The following is a 23,878-nucleotide window of genomic DNA, read 5'->3' as shown; positions in this document are numbered from 1 at the left end:
TTGCTGTTTTTGTAAGGTGAATATTGGGTGCAACCATTGACTATTCAATTTGCCAAAAGAAAGAAGAATTACTGCAGATGTCTGACTGAGGATGAAGTGCAGGTAGGCCATTTTGCACGTTAAATGTAACTGATTGGATTAACTGATGTTACGCTAACGTTAGCAACATTTGCGAGTTAGCTTGGCAGCAGCAATCCACAACTAGCTAGCAGCTGCCCCGGCACGGGCGGCGCCCGCCCGGAGGTTGGGGTGCTACGTCTGATGATTGATGATTAATGTTAACAGCGATTCATTCACTAACACATATCGTTGTTCGTTTCTTCAGGGAACTGATGACACGATATGACACCGAGTGGCACGCACCCTGGACGGCTAACGTCATGGAGACGCAACGCTCTCTAGCCTTTATGATCATGGCAATAACAGCCAAACGCTTTGATACAATATAATGATTTAACGCTACTATTTAGCATTAAGGACTGGTGAATTTTAGCATATCTGTCAGTGGAATGGTAGATGTTTACGCATGACTGGAGAATGTTATTTGCTTACTTTTGTGATAATAAACTAAACGGAGAAAAGACGGCCGTGTGGTGGTGTTGTTACATAATCTGCTGGTCTTGAGGCACGATTGGGTAAAATGATAAGATGATGTAAATTCATAAAGATGTTGATGTCAGATGAATCTGCGAAAGGGAGCTGCCTGGAGCCCAGAGGACGTCAAGGTACCAAGGTTCACAGAGAAGAGGATAAACACCCTTAGGTTACACCATGCAGCATGTATTTGGATATAATCTCAAACTTTAAGAACGGTTCCTTCATCATCATCATCATCACTTTATTGTCAGACACAATGTTGTTTATTTATTCCTAGTATTGGCTCCCATGCCATTTGTTTACCCCCTATCTAAAGTACAAGTGCAAAATCTTAAGCTATGTTCTATCGATAAACCAATTTCTCGAGTAACAGCTCCTGAATATCAGACATAAAGGACTACAATATGCTTGTAAGAGCTATATTCACACTACACAGTATAATTTATGCAAGCGTCATACGGGGGAAAATATCAGATAAATTGATTGTTATACCTGAGATCTTTAATCTCGCCTGTATAACATAATATGTCACTCGGACACCAACGTGAGTTAACGTGGTTTATTAAACAGCAGCCAACATTCCAATCATGGCAGAATACACTGCGTTCAGCTAACAGTAAAGGGACAATACATCACACTGATCTTTGCAGTTCTGTGTTGATTAGCTAATATTTCAGTGGCATTTTGATTAATGTTATGATTTATTTCTATTTTGGAACAAAAATGATGGTTTAACAGATTGCATGTTTACTGGGCAGTGGTGAGAAGGGCTTTGTGTTTGTGTGACTTGCGTGAATGGCTAACGGCTAGCCATTCACTAGCCTTACAGCTAGCTGATGGCTGCTAATAAGTTCTCCCAGCCTAGCAATGGTCTGAAGGCTATCTCCCCAAATTCTACAACAATGTCTTGTTTACTAACGTTCATAGTTGATAACGTTACAGCAATACAGTTACGGTTTCGTACTCACTGTAAGATCAAGTGTTTAAAGTTTATGTTAGCTTATTGTTTTGAATAGAATGTTTGACTAGCCCATTGGAGCTAGCCTCGGTAGCCGCCGCCATGTTGAATAGTGAAATAACTTATTTATCTGCATAAGTCATTGTGTTAGCCTGGGGATGTCAATAGTCTAATTTTCTGTTAGCCAATTGTAACTTTGTAATTTTTTTGATATGATTATTTTTGATATGATTATGATTGTATGATTATGATTGTTGATAGGGGTGGAACTCCGTACAAGCCCTGTGGGCTTCGTTCCCTCCTTGCACTGTTTTAATGTGTGCTAAATAAATATAAATAAACATAAACATAAACATAAACTACAAACGCACAGGCGCCTCTCGGTGGCGTCACACCCGGTCTCGCCAAAGCCCGCCCGTAGCTCACGCTGATTGGTTCGCCTGGGTGGCGGCCGATTTAACCTCCAATCTTGAGCCGGGACCAGACGGGGGTGGGATTGTGAATTTGTGGAACAATGCCGCCCCCATCTGGCGGAGTCAGGCTACTCTATCGTCCCACTGGCCTTAAATTAGCGCTTAGCGCCAGGCGCAGCCTATATTAGTGGGCGTGGAATGGCGCACTGCCTATTCTCGTGTCGGCGCTACACACGGCCTTAAGCATTATAACCACGTCTTTTAAGCGTAGAATTATTCACAACTGTGCTCATTGGTGAACTGCAGTTACTCAATGACATTCTTCCTTTCGAAGCTCCGATCCACTCGATCCATGTCCGGGTTTTGGCTGCATGCTGTCATCTCTTCATGCCAATTTGGATATCTCAGCACATCACAGATCATAGCCTGAATAAATCATACAATAAAATAATAATAATAATAATAAACAATTCAACCTACAGCCAGGCAAATACAGATCTGTTCAGCAGGGCTGATGCGGTCTCCCTGTAGCCTACAATATAGAACGTTAACTATCGGTGACATTCCTGATAGTATCCAATTCCATGATCTTTATGTTGTAAACACATAACTTTCACAATAGTGAACAAGCACCCCCACTCGGCTCATTGAGGACAGGCTTAGTTTTATAACTTGTAGGCTACCTGCTGCTCCTGCACATCACAGCACAGGCTAAATGATGCGACATAGCCTACAGTACATTATGTAAAGTCATGGCATAAATGTGTTTTTATTGGAAAAAGTACTGTCAAGTAAGCTAAGTCTTGTTGGAGCGGACATCACAGTACAACCGTGTTACTCATCTATATCACGTTGTATTTGCGATGGATATATATGCCACCTGGATTACATGTATGTTTCACATAGGGTTGTGTTTTGATTTTTATGTTTTATTTGGTCCAATATTGAAATGTTCTAGACTTGCATGTTGTGTTAACATAACTATTATTTCTATCTACCACTTAGCCTACTTAGGCTGATTTGGTTGCTATTTCTTGTCAAAATGTATATAAAAAAAAAAAACACGATTTCAGACGGAACCCCGTCTTTATTGTCACACGAACACACTACAACACATGCATGCGGCCACAACACACACTCATGCTGACGGTGGCCGGTGAAATATGTCCTCTGCATTTGACCCATCCAGGCTTGTCCTTTCCTCCGGGGGGCAGGCCAGGAGCAGTGGTCGCTTTTTCTTTCCAGCGCCCGGGGACCATCATTGGACCATCATTGGACCAACTTCAGATGTTGTCGTCACTGGTCGGATGACGATCTTCTGCATGTTTTTAGTGGGGGGTTATGTACGGAGGAACCCCCTGGGGGGTACGGGGAGAACATGCAAACTCCACACAGAAAGGCCCTTTCGACGAGATAGCCCACCTGGGCAGTAGGCACTGAAGATATGGGGGGTCACAACTCCAGCGCCCACAGCGACCCACGCGAGAATCGAACTCAGGACCTTCTATCTGTGAGGCGACAGCGCTACTGACTGCGCCACCGTACCCCTCCATTAGCCTCTATGCATGCTGGGAGATTTCACATGTGTGTCTGTGTGTGACTTTGGTAGGGGAGCCGCGGCGCACTGAATAAGGCCTGGTTTTGAAAAGCGCTAAGCACTAAATTAACGCCAGGGGGGAAGATAGCGTTAGACCAGTATTTAAGGCCGAAATGCCCATTCTGGCCTATTCTGGCACTGCGCCACGCCTCTTCGGCGTAAAGCGCATTTCGGGGCCTAAAACCATGATGCTATCTTCCCGAGGCAGGCGCAAGGCGCGTTTTTTTTTTGCATTCAATGCCAGTTTTAGCGCCTAAGGCCAGTGGGAAGATAGGGGCCACTGTCTATTGGAGTCTGCAGCAGTCTTTTTGCTCCAGCCCACGGACATGGACACTTTAGAGTGAAACTGCAGTAGATATGTTTTAGAGAGACACTTTAGAGAGAAACTGCAGTATATATGTAAATGCAAATTTAAGAGGGGATGTGAAGAGAAACACTTCTAAGCACCAGCACCAAGAACTGTCAAAACAATAGTGATGACTGGCTGGCTGGGTACAGAACTCACTGAACACCACAGACGATTGTGATGTTGAATCAGTTGCAGGGCAACCAACTGATAACCTGACACGACCAGATGGTTTGTTTCACAGAACCATAGAAACTCGATCTTGGAAGCCGGTTAAAAGGGGCAGGAATTTTCAAAAAATACTTGGCAGGTGATTGGATGAACCATTTGTCCACCATTGTCTATCATGGGCTATCAACCACTTAGGACCTCCTCCTCCACCGTGGCAAGATGGATTCCTCGCGTGATCTTGTTCTCGCGAGTCGAGCTGCCTGGCAAGGTTAACTGAGGCAAGCTTCATCAAACTGCTTCTAGTGGTTTTTGCATGTTCTCCCCGTGCTCCCTGGGGGTTTCCTTCATATAGGAACCCCTCTCCAAAACATGCAATATCCTGGTCGCTGAAGTGGTGCCTCCTCTGGTCATTCGGGGCGCCTGTTTGGAGGGAGGGGAACTCGTTGGAATAGCGTGATCGTCCCACGTGCTATGTCCTACCGGTGAAGCTTCCCCTGTCAGGTGAAAAGAAGCGGCTGGCTAACTGCCCATGTCTCGGAGGAAGCATGGAGCCAGTTTCGGCTCTCCCCAGATCGGCCAAGGGTGGAGCAGCAAGCAGGATAAATAAATTAAAATTAGCACTAATGGGGGATAAAAAAAATTTAATAAAAAAATAATACAAATGCTTCTAGTGGCTGCATCACTATTCTGACCAACAATCACAGGCAGTATGGACAATATATTAAGCTGTAGGTGAAGGAGTGAATCAGTCAGTCAGTCAGTCAGTCAGTCAGTCAGTCAGTCAGTCAGTCAATGAAACAGCACATGCCTGTCAGAGCTCCACTCACCCTGGTGTTGTTCCTCTCAGCCTTGAGTTCAGAGATCTCCTCTTCCTTCTCCAGCAGCTGCTCTCTGCAGACATTCAGCTCCTTGGTCAGTGCTGCAAACTCCTGGGCAAGAAGAAGAAGATAGAGGATCAGGATACTGTAGGTCAGCATCATCAATACTCTGCAACATCCCTCCATGTAATACAACAGACAGTAAGGCAACATCATCGCTATAGGTACCACAATGTAAAGAGTGGTGAATCTTCATATTCTTCTATCTTATATAGTTCAAAAGTTACAAATGATTAAAATGATCTTAGTATATTCAAACAAAATTATGGAATTACAATAATTCCATTCAACCTGTAATGAAAAATTGGCCATTTTCATGCTCCAGTAAAAACACCACAAATGCAGATATATCATCTGCACCATCCATTCCCTTCAAGTATACAAACCAATTTGTCATTTTTCTAAGGTTTTCAACCCATACTTCAGACATAGCAAACTAGTCTCCCCTCAACTCCTATATGAATAAAGTAAAATATCAATGCTGATGGAGAAAAATGTTTTATTGAGGAAGGCAAACAGAAACATCAGTCTATAAGTGCCCTATGATACAATTAGGTTGCCACATGATTTAGACCTATCCTTGTCATTCACAAAATAACACATTTGAATCTATTCTACTACAGCAGTGACATGAGAGGCAGGAATTCACCACAAACTGACAGAGTGAAACATAACCCAAAGGCGATCCGATTGCATTAAATTGCAACAGAAAAAAAACATTCAGGACAAGTTACTACGTACCACAGGCATTTGATACATGTGCGGTTCAAAAACAACCCCTGATAATAATATTATAGTCCCTTAGCGGCAAATGCAGATACATGTTTGCCCTTCTGGCAAGCACAAAAATATGCAAAAGCCCACTACAAAATACAACCACTGCTTGTGCTAAATTTCCCAGGCATACAAAGTATATCAGCGAGACAAATGAAAATAGGCTACAGTAGGCTGTCTTACTTATGTGTGGGAGGAAAATGATTCTGTTATTCAGTGCAGCATAAAGGATTTATTACATTCTTGCTCTCTAATAAAGGAATTTCAACAAGAACAGGTCAAGCCTAACATTACTTCTGGGAATAAAAGTGTCAAGCTGCTGGACAATGAGACAGAGGATTAAACGTGCTAATGGTAATCTGTATATGAAAGCAGCAAGCAAAGAGGATTGGCTTGATACAGCAGTGTGGGCACAGGGCCAGGCGTACGGGAGTGGGCGTAGACAGGACTAGTGGGTGACAGCAAGCAAGATGAAGGCAGGACTGAGAGGATTTAACTTTGTGTTGCCAGATAAAGTGATGGTTTCCAGCCCAAAGCCTGTTCAAAAACCACCAAAACGCACACAAAACTGCCCAAGCAAATGCAGGTCTATGGAATCAAGCGACTCTGTAAACCCAACCCACCCATGCCCATTCCGCCCCCCCACACACAAGGCAACCCAAAACTGCCCAATTCGTGGAAAACAGCCCAATCTGGCAACACTGGCTGCCGTTTATGATGCAGTGACGGGGGTTGCCTCAGTGTGGCAGACTGGAGTTTTGTCTTTTTTTTCCAATATTTTACTTTAAAAATTTCAGAACAAACAAAAGCAAAACAAACTCAGACACAAACATATACAAAGAAAAACAAACCCATACCAACATTACAATATGATGCTACCAGTTGCATACGGCGCTTAAGTGCTTGTAAGGGATGCTGTACTACATAAAATCCTGTGCAAGGAGTCCATGAGAGGTTAGCGGGGTGAGTTATTCATTGTTTCTAACCTCATCAAAGTAGGCCAGCAACGGGTTCCAAATAATTGAGAACTTCCTAAGTGAGTTGGTCCTCAGGAAGCTGAGTCTCTCCATGCGCCGAACCAAAACCATGTCCGCCAGCCACACCCGAAAAGAAGGTGGAGAGTGGGACTTCCACTCTTTCAAAATGAGTCTCTTTGCGACCGTCGTCCCCTGCGTCAGAGATTGCTGCACAGCCGTAGGGAGGAGCAGAGAGGATTCAGAACAGCCGAAGATGGCGAGTTCCGCCTCCAGCTGAAGGGTTATCCCATAGGCCTTAGAGTACCAGTCAAATATTTTGGCCCAGAATCTGACAGTGAAGAGCAAAATCAAAAAGCGTGTGACAGTGTACTACCCTCTGACCCTTGACACCTATCACATAGTAGTGAGACAGAAGGGTAGATCCTGTGCAACCTAGACTTGGAATAGTGAAGTCGGTGAGTGACTTGAAACTGGATCGATGGTGTCTGCTGTTGATTGAGCAGAGTTGGACCACAGATAGACTCCTGTCCCATATCATTTCAGACAATTCAACACCAAGTTCATCCTGCCATGCCTCTCTAATCCTTTCAGTGGAGGCCCTGATACAGCCATCAAACAGATACAAATAATATGCCTGTAGTGAGGGGGGCTCAACAACACATTAAAAAAAACATGTTCATTTGGGAGAACTTCAAAGGCACAAATCTTGGATCGAACATAGTGCCCCCTATCTTCCCACTGGCCTTAGGCGCTAAAACTGGCATTAAACGCAAAAAAACGCGCCTTGCGCCTGCCTCGGGAAGATAGCAACATGGTTTTTGAAATGCGCTTTACGCCGAAGAGGCGTGGCGCAGTGCCAGAATAGGCCAGAATGGGCGTTTCGGCCTTAAATACCGGCCTAACGATATCTTCCCCCCTGGCGTTAATGTGCGCCGGTTATATTACTGTGCGTAATTGCGCGTAGCTCTCCTCTGCCATCTCACTCTCTCTCCCCCCCTCTCTCTCTCTCACTCCCTCTCTCTCGCGCATCAGACAGGCACAATGACCGATGAAAAAAAAGTTGTTATACCGTAGTTTTGAGCCCCTGTCATTCAGAGGCTGTTGCATCATCCTACCTGTGCGCTCCCCTACCAAAGCCACACATGTGAAATCTCCCAGCATGCATTGAGGCTAATACATTTCGACAAGAAATATCAACCAAATCAGCCTAAATAGGCTAAGTGGTAGATATAAATAATATGTATGTTAACACAAGATGCAATTCTGGAACATTTCAATATTGGACAAAATAAAACATAAAAATGAAAACACAACCCTATGTGAAACATATATTTAATCCAGGTGGTATATATATCCCTCGCAAAGTTAACGTGATATAGATGAGTGATAGCCGTAACATGGTTCTACTGTGATGTCTGCTCCAATAAGACTTGGCTTACTTCACAATGTACTTTTACAATAAAAACACATTTATGCAATGACTTTACATAATGTAGGCTATATTTATGTGCATCATTTAGCCTGTGCAGCAGGTCATCTACAAGTTATAAAACTACCTGCCCTATATGAGCCGAGTGGGGGTGCTTGTTCACTATTGTGAAAGTTATTTTTACAACATAAAGATCATGGAAATGGATGCTATCAGGAATGTCACCGATAATATAGTGTAGGCTACAGGGAGACCGCATCAGCCCTGCTGAACAGATCTGTATTTGCCTGGCTGTAGGTTGAATTGTTTTATTCAGGCTATGATCTGTGATGTGCTGAGATATCCAAATTGGCATGAAGAGATGACAGCATGCAGCCAAAACCCGGACATGGATCGAGTGGATCGGAGCTTCGAAAGGAAGAATGTCATTGAGTAACTGCAGTTCACCAATGAGCAGGTTGTGCATAATTTTACGCTTAAAAGGCGCGGTTATAATGCTTAAGGCCGTGTGTAGCGCCGACACCAAAATATCGAGTGTGCCGGTCCACGCCTACTAGTCTGCGCTGCGCCTGGCGCTAAGCGCTGTTTTAAGGCCGTTGCAACGATAGAGCCCAGTGTCTAACTTGTAGATATCTGAGCCAATGCGTGTTGGGCAACTAAAATTTCCCCCTCAGAAGTTCAAAGGATGCGAAATTACCATCTATATATAGGTCTCTGATGGAAACCAGCCCCTTCTCACTCCAGGCATGGTAGTTTCTGTCTGACCATGGAGCTAGAAAAGAATGATTAAAGCATATTGGTGTGTGGACAGAAACATCTGGTATATTCAAAACTTTCCCAATCTGGTTTAGGATTCTGATCGAGTTTTTCACAACAAAACTCAAATTCCTTAAAGCTCCATGCGTCTCTAGCTTAGAAAATAGCATGGCTGACAGGAAGGAGTTGTTATAGAGCTGGCCTCCATTTTCAGCCAGAGGGGGGCCCCAAGAATTAAATTGCCAGGAATCCCCTGCCGCCAAAACATTAAAGCCCTAACATTAGCAGCCCAATAATAGTGTCTGAATTAGTTCTACATTTCTAAAGAGGGAGAGCTACTCTCATTGGTTGTTAAATCCTGATGGGTGGAGCAAAGGAACCACAGTTTTTCTGGCTAAGTAACGTTACTGAAGCCCAGTGAAAAAAGCAATGAGTAAGAGCAGCTACGTAATGCTATGAAGCCTAGCACTCTTGCTAGTAACTGAGAACAATGCTATCTAGGCAGTAGGCACTACATTATCTGGTTAGCCGAGTAGGGGAGAGCCGGTACGAACGGGGCAGAGGGGCGGTTGCAGCACGGACCTTTTATCGCGTTACGCTTGTAGTGCGGAATTTCCGGTGACGTCATAAAGCGGATGTCCCCCAAAAAGTTTTCATTTCTGACCAGTTTTACCGGAGATATAGCCAAAAAGATGTTTCTTCACTTGGTAAGTAAAAAATACAAAATGGGAGTTTTTTTCCGTTTGTACGGCTATGTTTATTTGTTGGCGATTGTAAATGTATATCATCTCGTAGACCTATCTGTAGGCTAACTATCAGTGAAGGTTTCATTTCAAATACAGTCTTCTCCTTGGTGCTAGGTAGCAAAACATTGAGGGAGACAGTCGAGGGGCGAACGGGGCATGGTGGTTGTTTGTCGTTCTGTTAGTAAAGATTTATTTATTTTGCTGTTGTTTGCTGGAAATGTCCAGGGTTAGAGTGATAGGATAATGAACCAACTTACCTCGAGTGATGACACGCATGATTTGGAGGTGGATAGGACGTGATGTGCAACCTACGTGATTATGCCCAAAATAGTTTGAAGCATTGGACTAATTTCTGACATTTTCAACATTTATGATAAATTGATTTGACACTAAGCATCGGAGAACTCAACTGAAGCATCAATGAGCGTTAGATGCAAGAAAAATGATGTATGTACTCGGTTTAGGGACGATTTAACAAACCACCCCGTTCGCGGGATCATGTCTATGTTCCCCGGGTTCTATGTTCCCCGGGTTCTATATTCCCCGTTTTTCACTAAGAGGGTTCTATGTTGCCCATGTTCTATGTTCCCCGCTTTTCACTAAGAGGGTTCTATGTTCCCCAGGTTCTATGTTCCCCGCTTTTCACTAAGAGGGTTCTATGTTCCCCGCTTTTCACTAAGAGGGTTCTATGTTCCCCTCTATGTTCCCCACTATGTTCCCGGCTCCGATGTTTCCCCCGAAATGCCTTCGGTGACGATCGGCTTATACCCAAATCACTAAATGAACTAGCCTAATATAAACTATACACGTTTTAATGAGTGCAACACAAATTAACTTAAATACTTCAACTTACATCCACACAGTAACCAAAAGTTATCAGTCTCTGTCTCTGAACCGCGGACAGCAGACGCTCTCCTCCCTCCTCTCCCCGTCTGCTCCGCGCGTCCGCTCCAAAACTCTGACGCTCACCAGACAGTTATTTTCTGAACGTCAGAAATGTAGGCTACTCTCCTCACAAATAAATGTTTCAAGGCGTAAAATGGTGTTGGTTTTCTTGTTTTATAGTCTCATAATGAAGTAGGCTATAGGCCTATAATAGCCAAATATTAATAATTGTAGTAGGCTAGCCTAGTAACAACAACAACAACAACAATAATATGCTGATGATAATAATAATGATAATAATAGGCTAATAATAATCATCATCATCATCATACTAGGCTAATTATTTTCTGTTGTAATGGCTTGTGACATTGTTTTGTTTTGGTTTAAATCTGTTTGACCTGAATGTTACACTACAGCCTATATACTGTATTAAAAAATATATATACTATATATTTATATTATTAGGCTAATAAAACCCCCCAAGACAGTATTTCAACAAATTAAATATCACACACAAAAAACTATTTTCAAAATAGAAATGTCGATCTTCTGAAAAGTTATGTTCATGCCTGCACTCAATACTTGGTCGGGAATAATTTTGCTTTAATTACTGCCTAAAGAAATAACTTGTCCAGGTTATTTCCACGATATTCTAATTTTATGAGCTGCACCTGTAGGTTCGCCAACATAGCCTACATGCCCGCAACAGTGGGGCTTACAAGCATTAACACATGTAAGAGGAGAAAAATACTATTTTTTAGAATAATAATGTTTATAACATGACATAAAGTCAACAAACCACAAGAACAACAAAAACATAGCCTTATAAAACGATTACATTTCTGACACACAAAGATCAGCACCACGGATAGCCAGATCGGCCGATTCACTCCATTAACGGGAGCTGTCCGCCACCATGGTGCTGAAATCAAATCAATCGATGCTGGGAAAATCGATCACCCACAGTTTAATCATTTCTGACACACAAAGATCAGCACCACGGATAGCCACGGATAGTGGCAGAGCAGACACGGGAACTGAAAGAGGTGGGAATACTGTAATAATAATTGTAGTATTATTATTTAAATTTTTGTTATGAATAATTATAATAATAATAATAATAATGACAATAATAATAAAACTTCAATTAATAGCCCCGGATTTTATTTGCTTCGGCCTATAGGCTGTTTAGGATTTAGGAACTGCATCTATTGGGTGTTGTTTTATTCCTTGATTGATAAATAATTGATCAGGAAAGTTTCGAAATAATAATGATTGTTAATAATAATAATAATAATAATAATAATAATAGTACAAATGCAATTAATAGCCACGGATTATATTTGCTTCATTCAATCACTGAATAAATTCGCATCCGCCTAGCCAGCGGTAAGGCCGCCCGAAAGGCCTAACAGGCTTGCTTTAGGAACGGCATCTAGGCTATTTGGTGTTTAATTCCTTGCTTGAGCACAAAATTATTGTTCAGGAAAGTTTGGAAATAATAATGCTTGTTGTTGTTGTTGTTGTGATAAATTAAATTGTATAAAAAGATCTAGGCTAAAGAACGAATAGTAGGCTAGCCGCGGCAGCCTATTAATATTAAAGAAAATAAAAAGGTAGCCTACTAAATAAATTCAGTTTTTATTGGAGGTCTTATTAAGTTGTTTGCATAACTCTTCTAGGTGTTCGAGCACATCGTGGAAAACCATGCACAGTTTGATGATGACACTGTCAGCCGCGCTGATGGATCAACCTCCTTGACAGCTTCGAGTTCTGCTTTTGGTTGAAAACCTTCCAAGCCATCTTCTCTTACTCGGATGTTGTCTTTGATATTCTCCAAAACAAACATTTCGATATGCAGTTTTGCCTCGCCAGATTGGATGAGCTTCACAGATCAATCGAAAAGGAAAAAGATAAGTTTGAGGTCTATGGAGAGACCGAGGTTTTGGTTGGCCCTCCGCGCATCCGTGGAGCTGGAGACGTTTGCGCACGGTACAGAGCGGTCCACTGCAGCGTAATCGACAGCCTTCTAAACCAGATCTCCAGCAGCTTCACTGATCACAATCCTGCCGCTGATGTGTGTGTGTGTGTGTGTGACTGTGTGCGCGCAGTTTATTTATTTATTTCAAATCAATCCCTGAGTCATTTGATTTCATCCTGGCGCCCGGGCTTAGCTCATTATGTCTCATTTGATGATTATTATTGTTATTTTGAGATGGTATTGTCATAGGACGCAAGCGAATTAAGTGGTAGCCTAATTCGCTTTTTTTCCACGATGGGGGGGGGGGGGGGGGGGGGGGGTTGTCATGCGGGCGGGTCAGAGGGCCCAGGTGTGAGAGGCAGGGTTCGCTACTGACTGTATGTGGTTTTCAGAGGGCATTGTGAACTGCTGTGAGCTCATCCTCCCGTAGCCTACTTCATTATGAGACTATAAAACAAGAAAACCAACACCATTTTACGACTTGAAACATTTATTTGTGAGGAGAGTAGCCTACATTTCTGACGTTCAGAAAATAGCTGTCTGGTGAGCGTCAGAGTTTTGGAGCGGACGCGTGGAGCAGACGGGGAGAGGAGGGAGGAGAGCGTCTGCTGTCCGCGGTTCAGAGACAGAGACTGATAACTTTTGGTTACTGTGTGGATGCGTCCCTGAGACATGTAAGTTGAAGTAGCCTATTTAAGTTAATTTGTGTTGCACTCATTAAAACGTGTATAGTTTATATTAGGCTAGTTCATTTAGTGATTTGGGTATAAGCCGATCGTCACCGAAGGCATTTCGGGGGAAACATCGGACCCGGGAACATAGCGGGGAACATAGAGGGGAACATAGAACCCTCTTAGTGAAAAGCGGGGAACATAGAGCCCTTTTTCTGAAAGCGGGGAACATAGAACCCTTTTTCTGAAAAACGGGGAACATAGAACCTGGGGAACAAAGAACCCTTTTGCTGAAAAACGGGGAATATAGAACCCGGGGAATATAGAACCCGGGGAACATAGGGATGACCCCCCGTTCGCCCTTCACGTCTGCCCCGTACGCCCCACCAGAAACGGCTGTGAGGAGATCCGCGCAAGATCAGTTTACTTCCTCATTGCACCCGACTCGTTTCACCAAAATAGAAAAACACGGTTGCTAGTGGGAGAGGACAAGTGTATCTTGTTCACAATGAAGTCTGGTTACTGAAGTCTGGTTCCTCTCTGTGCAGAGAGGAAAATAGAAAAAAACGCCGTGTTCGTCCCGGCTCTCCCCTACTAGCCTTTAATTACCTAGGTAAGGTAGTTAGCTAGCCTATACTACTGACCTTCGAACATCATGGGTATTTTAAATGCCAGTTAGCTAATTTGTGTGCTGCAAAACTGCTTCTTTGGCTCCACCCATTGAGGTCCAATTAGTTCTGTCTCCACAGCAGCTCACTCTCAGAATTTAGTGTAATGTATTTTTCATTAAAATGTAAGTTAAACTTATTACCAACCTTGATGCACAGAAGGTCGTGACTGAGTCCTGAACTCTCTGTTCCATAGTCAACGTAGGCTACTGCTGTTACTACGGTTCACAAACAGTATAATAACTCCCTTGTGTTCCACAAGGGAGAACATAACAACTTTAAATGATGCTCTGTTTGAATACACTCAATATATCAGCATGCCATGATGGCATTGCCTTGGTCTCTGCATGTCAGGGCAGCAGCTTCTGTCTCTGTTTACTCTAACAGAATTTAAATATGACTGGGTAGTCAGTAGGGGTGTCACGATATTTCGTCGCACGATATATCGCGATATCGAAATGTCACGATATGCGTATCGTCAGAAAAAAATGATATCGTAAAAAAAAAAAAAAAAATTGCTCCTGAATAATAATAGAACAAATTTAGCAGAATCAACACGCATGAGTGAGGGGGTAGACTACTACTGGCATGGCAAAACAGCTCAAGGGGTACATAAGATTACATAAGTTTAGGGACCATTGAGCATGAGTTATTTAAGAAATAGATTGTATACTTTATTTTTCTTTCACCATGCAACAAACATTTAGTTTGTGACAGTGTGACACATTCTATTGCAAGAGAAGCATTATCTTCCATGTTGTTTTCTAGTTATTATAATAACAATTTCCAAAAACAGCATTTGTTTTGTATTTTGTGTATTTCAAATGAAAGACTATTTTTCCAGTATTTTCCCAGGGCTCCCTTGAAAAGAGGTTTCGATTTCAACGGGACTCACATGGTTAAATAAATGATAAATAAATACATCGTATCGTATCGTTATCGTGAACCAAATATCGTGTATCGTATCGTATCATGAAATTAGTGTATCGTGACACCCCTAGTAGTCAGTCATGCACCAATTACCAGGGATTCAAACTCATGGATAGTGAAAACGTTGACAGATATCAAAGATAAAATCACTCAGAAATCCTTCACTTAAGTGTGAAAAAGGTGACTGTCACCTAAAGTTGACTGGGTTGCAGCCAGATCGAGGGTCCGACTGGTCCCCTCCATGATCCACCATTAGTCCCTAGATGTCACTCAGACCCAAGCAAGGAAAGTCTTCCAATAATGCACTGTTCCCCTAACTTTTTAGCAACAAACTCTCATCTGGTAAACAACCATCATAGGAGCACTGACAGCCTGACTCAGAATGACTTCAAACCTTTGTCCCTGTCAGCCGAGTCTAAATAAGCAGTGGAGGCAGATGTGTGTCTTTGGAGTGGGTCATGCCAGGCAGGTCAAAATAAATCAACTGTCTCCAAGGTGACCTGCAAATGACGGAAGGAGGCAAGGCTCTATTTTAATTTCAGAGCGAGTTAATGCGACACGATAATGCACATGGCTGATTGATGCATACAGTTTCAGTCATATAAAAAACATTGAAAATAATAATAATAATAATAATGCATTTATTTTATATAGCGCTTTTCAAGACTCAAAGACGCTTAACAGTAAAACAAGAAACAAGCAACAGGCAGCAGACACAGGCAACAGATACAGGCAACAGGCAACAGATACAGGGGACAGGTACAGATAACAGTGGCGGTTCAGGGCAAGGTTGTATGGAGAAGCAGAGGAGAGGAAGAGAACAGGAGGGAGGGGCAGGTGGGGGGGCGGAGGGTGATGGTTGTGTGGGGGAGAGAATTGTGGCAATTTAAAATAAAATAACACGCCCTTCAAGGACATAACATTGATTTTCTTCACTCATGCCCTGTAATTGTAGCTGGGAAAATGCAAGAAACCGCAAAACTACATGTTTACATCTCAAAACAACCTTCAATATATGGAATGCCATGTAGCCTGAATATTATTATTTCATGAAGCTCGTCAGCTCACAAGCCTGACTTGACTCTGTAAGTCTGAATCTATATACCATCTGCCCTTCAAGGGTCATGGATAATAACTCAGTGTTACATACAAACTCAAGGGAGCAAGGCAATATTGTGTCTCATTGTCCTCAAGCAATGCACTGTAGTGCCTTATCGAACGACAAATACTCCTGACACGAACACAGACACACGTCTCACACACACACACACACACACACACACACACACACACACACACACACACACACACACACACACACACACACACAGGTAATCCCTAAATGATCTCTGTATTATGACTTAACACTTTGAAAAGTCAAGTGGATTTATCCCTGTGATCAACGGCTGGAGTTTTTTTTTTGTCTGGAGTTGATAAGGTCTGCTTTCTCAACAGCAGGGCAGACAGAGGAAGAGCGTTTCAGTCAGATGTGGAGCATCTTCCCTGTGGGCTTGAGCATGAGCAGGGTTTGGTCATGGTTCTGTCCGATCTTTACCAGAATAACATCACAGTCACTAATAGCGGGTCAGCCATCCCATCTACAGAGATCCGGATCAGAGGCCTTGCGAGCTTGCGATCTCAGGTACATTTCCAAGTAGGTCACTGTGGGCTGCTATTGCAACTTTCACCTCGGAGTGGCAGGCAGCTATTCCTGATGTGAGAGTTACATGCAAGAGGGAGAAATTAAAATGTCTCATACTTCTTCTTCTTCTTCTTCTTCTCCTTCTTCTTCTTCTGCAAATTAATGTTATTACTTTACTTATCACTCCGTGGAACCAATAATTCTTTACACCCTGAAACACCCTTGGCCTAGGCCCAAAATACATAGCTGAATTGCTCCCACGCTACGAACCGTCTAGAACTCTTAGGTCAACAGGGTCCAGCTTATTAACTGTCCCTAGGATCAAATCAAATCATGGGAAGGCTGCATTTACCCACTATGCTTCTGCTAGCTGGAACAAATTGCCTGAAGACCTCAGATCTGCCCCAACCTTACTTACTTTTAAAAATAGACTAAAGACTTTTATGTTTACCGTCGCTTTTAACTGCTGACAGCTACTATGCAAACCCAATGAGTCCTCTATAAGTTTTTTGCTCTTTCTGCAACTGCTGCGCCTGTTGCTTAATGCACTTTTTATACTCTTTTTTTAAAGTTTTGTTGTGATGCTTTTAAATGTCCATTTTATTCTCTTCTTTTCTTTTCTTTTCCTGTCAACCATTTTATGTGAAGCACTTTGAATTGCCTCTGTGTATGAAATGTGCTATACAAATAAACTTGACTTGACTTGACTTGAAAACCGGCAAATGCATCTTCTCTTCCCTTCAAAAAGAAGACAAAGAAAAGATCATGGAAACTGCATTATTAGTACTGAAATTAATAGTACTCTTAATTTGTTACACTATGGCAGTGGTTCCCAACCTTTTTACACCAAGTACCAGCTGAGAAAGTAGTTGGCTCTCCAAGTACCACCATATGACCGACGTTAAAATACAGTCTATTCAGCTATGCACAGTTCACGCAGGAGGCAAATTTATTCCAACCTGCAGCCTATGTGCAACCTGCAGCAGCTGCACTTGTGCTGGGTTGACTGCTGTCTTCACCTCCTTGTGCTTCATCATTGCTGCTCTCCTCTACTACAGCTCTTTTACGATTCCCTCCCGTTTTGATCCACTTTAGCATCCCTCCTCGTCTTTGTTCACCACTTGTGTAACCATGCGGGGCAGGCAGGTAATTGTGCATGCGCAACAGGTATAGTGTCCGTCAGAAACAAATATTTGTTTCTAAATCTCAAGACAACAAAATAAACCTCAATTTCAATGATCACAAGTTTATTTTCATTCGTAGTATTATTTTGATAGATAAACATGTTTTACAATTGATTTTAAAGTTGGGTTTATTTCATAATTTAAACATTGGGATTCCAGGGATCAAGTACCACCAGCAGGGGGCGCAAGTACCACCTACGGTACGCGTACCGTAGGTTGGGAACCACTGCACTATGGTAATTGGGAATAGCAGTTAAACAGTGTAACACATGTCACATGATCACCCACCATTCAACATCAGCCAGAGACACCCATGCCTCACTGTAGTTAGTCTACCAAAGTCAGAGGTTGGTCTGTAAGGTCAAATGCGGCTATAGAAAAGGGCCTGTTGAGTTGACAACTAGATTAGCAACAAGCTCAGGTCAGAGCGCTGTCACGACTCGGCTGTTACCACGGCAACGGCACAGGGGATGAAAGTGCACATCGGCGTGACAGAGGAGTCTTGATCCAAAGTCGAGCTAGATGTGGATTATGTTGTTGTAATTACTGAGACCGTCATAGCATCCTGAAATATGCAGCTGGTGCTAAAACAATCCAATTTCCCCACGGGGATCATTAAAGTTTCATTTCTTGGTAATGAGGGATCCATAAATTAAGCTCTGTCATTATAGAATACATTCTACCTCTTTTTTTTCTTTCTCAAACTTGTCATACAGTTATTACAGTAGGCCAGTCAGACACAAAAAAGATGTTATAGCGCTGATAAATCTCTCTCCCAGAGGAATGCATCTAATCACGGTCACCTCCTTCTTAGAAAAATGCTTTAATGCTGATGAGACCTAACAGTCCCTGGTACACTTCAAGTCTCTCCGCATTTGACTACACTACTCTCTCTCCGGGCAGCGCAGTCCTCTCCTTTACAGCAGAGCAAAAGAAATGGCAGCGACCCAAGTGGCTGGCAAATGCTTTGAAACATCGCCTCTTCCCAAAGGCCACACTGTCAGGCCTGAGACAGATTATGGGCCCCGCTGAAACAAAATCTCATATAACACGGCGACTTCAAGAACTTTCTCCAAATAGCCGCTCTAAACTACTATATCTCTCCGTCACACAGAGCGACTCGTGCCCCTGAATGATTTGCAGGGAAACCGGAGGTTGTGGGATTTGTTTTTGTCTAGCATCCTGACTGGCACCCTCTTTAATTAAGCTCTCCATCTTTTGTCATGGAGTAATATCTCCAACCAATCCTGCCATGGCACGCTCAGAAAATGAGACTTCAAGAACCAACTAGCTACCAAGTTCTTATGGGTGCTCTCAGGTCATCTAAGACCAAACATGTAATAGACTTTCTAATCAACTAAAACATGAGGAAAGGCAACAGCTGGGTTTCCATACAAGTATTTTATGCAAATTATGAATATTATTTTTGGAACATTTTAAAGGTTTGACAGTTGGATGGAAACATTGCTACATAGCCAACCTAGCCCAGCTTGCTTGTTTGAATTTCTACAACCTTGACATTATTTGCAATTCAGTGGCACAAGCGCCTTATCCCTGTCCGTATATTTACAGGTTACTGGCAACGTAATCACATACAGTATAATATGCTGTATATAAACAACTCATAAACCACCACGCTCAACCAGAGCTCCCAATATCCTACTGTAGCCACGCCGAATTATTCATGACTTGGAAAGTCCCCCAAATGGAAGCAAATCTCCATTCAGTGATATTTATTCTTACTGTGTCTCTCAAGGAAAACACAACTCTGTGAAATCTAATTCCCAAGAAACACTGCGTGCAGGCGCCGCTCTCATCAATAACCTGGAAAATGGATGGAAGGGTGGAGGGGAGAAAGGTAGTAGGGGAACAAAGTGACTGCACAATTTTGGGAAATAGAGAGAGCGAGAGAGAGAGAGAGAGATAGAATATATACACTTAGTAAAAATGCACATGCCAAGCTTGCGTGACAGAGCATCCTAGAGTGGACTTTTCACATCTGCTACGGCTTTACGAGCAGAGCGGAGGTAGGGAACACACACACACACACATACAAAACCCTGGGGTCATTCTAGAGCTCCCTTGGGGCCTGTAAGAAGAGGAACGTTGGTATTCCTGGATGTTGCCAACTGCTGGCCAGCTGTGAGCGGTGCACCTGAGCTGTGCTTCATGATCATTAGGAGGTGTTGATTGCTGCATGGACTAGATGAGGAGGAGGGAGACGAGCAGCTGCACAGTGCAAGCTGTGTCTAATATGTGCAGTGTGTCTGTCTGTGCACTTCTTCATGATGTTAGTCAAGGTTGTTTTGCCCACTTGGATGAGCTGGGGTTTTGCTCTAGCACTCTTTTACCCATGAACTACAGCACTGTCCCCCACCTCCCCCCGTTCTCATTACCTGGGCAAACTGCCTAGCACTGCAATATGTCAGGTACCGTGTGTGTGTTTGTGTGTGTGTGTGTGTGTGTGTGTGTGTGTGTGTGTGTGTGTGTGTGTGTGTGTGTGTGCGTGCGTGCGTGCGTGCGTGCGCACACGCACGCACGCGTAAGTAAGTTTCGCAGCTGCTAGAACTCTAAATGAAAAGGGGGACAAGGCTTCCTTCCAACTGTCAGCCAAAATCACAACAGCCGCTTCCTACCGGCCTAAAACAGAAGCCACCAATCATGCATCAATGTTGGAAGAATTAAGAGACAGAGATGTGGTGGTGTGACTGACGGCATGCTGATACAGCAGGTACAGAGAGCCGCTCCAACATCACACCCAGGTGTTGATACAGCAGGTACAGAGAGCCACTCCAACATCACACTCAGGTGTTGATACAGCAGGTACAGAGAGCCACTCCAACATCACACTCAGGTGTTGATACAGCAGGTACAGAGAGCCACTCCAACATCACACCCAGGTGTTGATACAGCAGGTACAGAGAGCCGCTCCAACATCACACCCAGGTGTTGATACAGCAGGTACAGAGAGCCACTCCAACATCACACTCAGGTGTTGATACAGCAGGTACAGAGAGCCACTCCAACATCACACTCAGGTGTTGATACAGCAGGTACAGAGAGCCACTCCAACATCACACTCAGGTGTTGATACAGCAGGTACAGAGAGCCGCTCCAACATCACACTCAGGTGTTGATACAGCAGGTACAGAGAGCCACTCCAACATCACACTCAGGTGTTGATACAGCAGGTACAGAGAGCCACTCCAACATCACACTCAGGTGTTGATACAGCAGGTACAGAGAGCCACTCCAACATCACACCCAGGTGTTGATACAGCAGGTACAGAGAGCCACTCCAACATCACACTCAGGTGTTGATACAGCAGGTACAGAGAGCCGCTCCAACATCACACTCAGGTGTTGATACAGCAGGTACAGAGAGCCGCTCCAACATCACACTCAGGTGTTGATACAGCAGGTACAGAGAGCCACTCCAACATCACACTCAGGTGTTGATACAGCAGGTACAGAGAGCCACTCCAACATCACACCCAGGTGTTGATACAGCAGGTACAGAGAGCCACTCCAACATCACACTCAGGTGTTGATACAGCAGGTACAGAGAGCCGCTCCAACATCACACTCAGGTGTTGATACAGCAGGTACAGAGTAGGGATGCCACGGTGACAACACCGGTGTTACCGGTGACACCGTAAAAAAACACATAGGACATAGGTAACAATAGGATTGTTAGTTCCTACTAGGGATGGCACGATACCACTTTTTCCATATCCGATCCGATACCGATACCACAATCTTGAGTGTCTGCCGATACCGATATCAATCCGATCCAATCTTTTTCCCTCGCTTATACAACTAAGCTGTTAATAATAAATTTACCAATGCACTTTGCTTACCCCAGGCATCTAAACAGCATGTTCAATCTGTGGAACAATATTCCTTAAATGAAAGGCTATAGCCCAGAACATAGACTCAGTAATGCACTAATGCTGCTGCTTCTTTTTAAGCCTTCACACGCACGCACACACGCACGCACACACACACACACACACACACACACACACACACACACACACACACACACACACACACACACACACACACACACACACACACACACACACACACACACACACACACACACACACGTCCTTGTTATAACTGTCCCTGGTCTCCCCGAGTCCCGAGAGAGTGTGTTTTGTGCGGTGTGTTTTGAGGCTCACCGGTGTCTAGTTGGAGTGAATCTGCATCTGATCTCCTCTCTCTCCCTCTCTCTGTAACGTTGCTGTCAGGTTTGTGTGTGATACAGTGACCGGCAGATATCAGGCAGGCAGGCAGTCTGCGCCGCGGTGTTGACGTTTCCAATGCTTAAAAACACTCGCATCGTATTAAATTGCATGTGGCTTTTTTCTTCCTTGATCAACACAGCTGTGGTGACAACGCACAGTGCAATCTCACTCTGTTCACATGCACGATGCTGCGGTTGTTCATCTGTGTCCGTGACAGCGCATTGCTCGAAGTTTAGTGAAGCATTTAGTGATAGTTTAGGCTATGGATCGGATCGAATTCTACTTCTTTTTCCCACCAGATATCCGATCCAGTGATTTTGGTCGGATCGGCTCCGATACCGATACTGAGTATCGGATCGGACCATCCCTAGTTCCTACTAGTGCATGTTGTTCCGGGGAACAATAACAGTGAGACACCAGTCGGATATTCTCATGATCACAGCAGCTAGACTAGAGCGAACGTTATGTAGCTATGTTGATAATAAAAGTTGTAAAGTAAGCAAGAGTCTATGCTTTAACAGTCCATTATGTAGGGTCATAGAGACAAGACGCTGCTGCTGTGTAACTTACTAATGTTAGCTTAGCACAGTCACAACACTGGCTGCCTCACAACTCATGGCTGCATCCGACTCGAGACAACTTTTCAGATGCCCGTGGAGTAGGCTTGCCACCCGTTCCTTGAAATACGTATTTGTTACGTAATTGGGAATTAAATGTTGCGTTCCGTATTGAACCAATACGGAACGCAGTTTGTCCCGTATTTTCAAATTTGTCCCATGCACGTCTGTCACACACACACGTGAACACTGAACTAACAATAATGAACAAAATAAAGGACAGGAAATATTAAAAACAGCAAAATATGTTGGCGGGAGGTGCGCAAGACCTTCCGCGGACTCTCCTCTCTGCTCTGCCTCTGTGCCAAATCCTGTCTGTCTGCCTGTCAGCCCGGCCCGGCCCCTTTGCGCTGCCTGTCGTCGTTACGCTCGCTACGTTACGTCATTACGCCGCTCTGTCGCGGCGTGATTTTTCAAAACAAATGCAAGATGTCTTCTGATACGCCACCTCGTCCTCAAAAGAGGAAACAACGACAACAGAAATACAGACGAGAATGGGAAGAGGCAAACCAGTGGCTTGATAGGGTCCCTGAAGATGACTATAAGGCAAATTGCAAAGCATGTCGCAGAACATTTTCAGTGTCGCACGGTGGGCTGTCTGATGTCAAACAGCATGCAGCCGGGGATCTCCACTCAAGAAATATCAGAACACAAAGGAGCCAAACATCAGTGTCACAGTTCTTCATAGCTGAAACATCTCCTGAGATTGATTCGGTATGATATGGGACCAGGGGTGGGTAGAGTAGCCAAAAATTGTAATCAAGTAAGAGTATTGTTACTTTAGAACAATATTACTCTAGTAAAAGTAAAAAGTTGTCATCCAAATCATTACTTGAGTAAGAGTAAAAAAGTATTTGGTGGAAAAACTACTCAAGTACTGAGTAACTGTTGAGTTACATCTGATTTATCTGTCAAATAAGAACATGAATGTAATCAATCAAAATAATAATCTGCAAATTCATGTATTTTAAACAAAAATATATTAAATATTTACAAAAGTAACATAATTCAAGGCACAATTATCATTGATATATAATGTATGTATGTATGTATGTATGTATGTATGTATGTATATGTGTATACCGTAATTCTTCTAATAAGCGCCTGTACTCTAATTGCCGCCGGGTCTTCCATTTACCGCCTGGTCCAAATTGATTTAGCATAATAAGCGCCTGACTCTAATTGCCGCCCGGGCCGGAAATGGAATATTTTTTTGGTTACCGTTGTTATTGTTGTTTTTGTCAAAACTGCCTGTACCTACCCTCTTGTGTGTACTAAGTACTATCTCACTGGTTTAAACTGCCTGTACCTAGCCTCTTGTGTGTACTATGTACTATCTCACTGGTTTAAACTGCCTGTACCTAGCCTCTTGTGTGTACTAAGTACTATCTCACTGGTTTAAACT

General features: G+C 43.4%; 1 protein-coding gene across 1 annotated transcript in view; it reads right to left on the bottom strand.

The window, feature by feature from the left end:
• ppfia2 (PTPRF interacting protein alpha 2) overlaps positions 1-23,878 on the bottom strand; it is a gene marked incomplete at both ends in the record, with an annotated part of 380,230 nt that overhangs the window by 124,623 nt on the left and 231,729 nt on the right. Inside the window, 1 exon segment of the mRNA XM_083657351.1 lies at positions 4,910-5,011. Coding sequence (XP_083513477.1) covers positions 4,910-5,011 — 102 coding nt within the window.

Source organism: Poromitra crassiceps, assembly GCF_964638095.1.
Source record: "Poromitra crassiceps genome assembly, chromosome: 2".
Lineage (NCBI taxonomy): Eukaryota > Metazoa > Chordata > Actinopteri > Beryciformes > Melamphaidae > Poromitra > Poromitra crassiceps.
The sequence above is the reverse complement of the archived record's forward strand: the minus strand, read 5'-3'. Positions and strand labels throughout refer to the sequence as shown.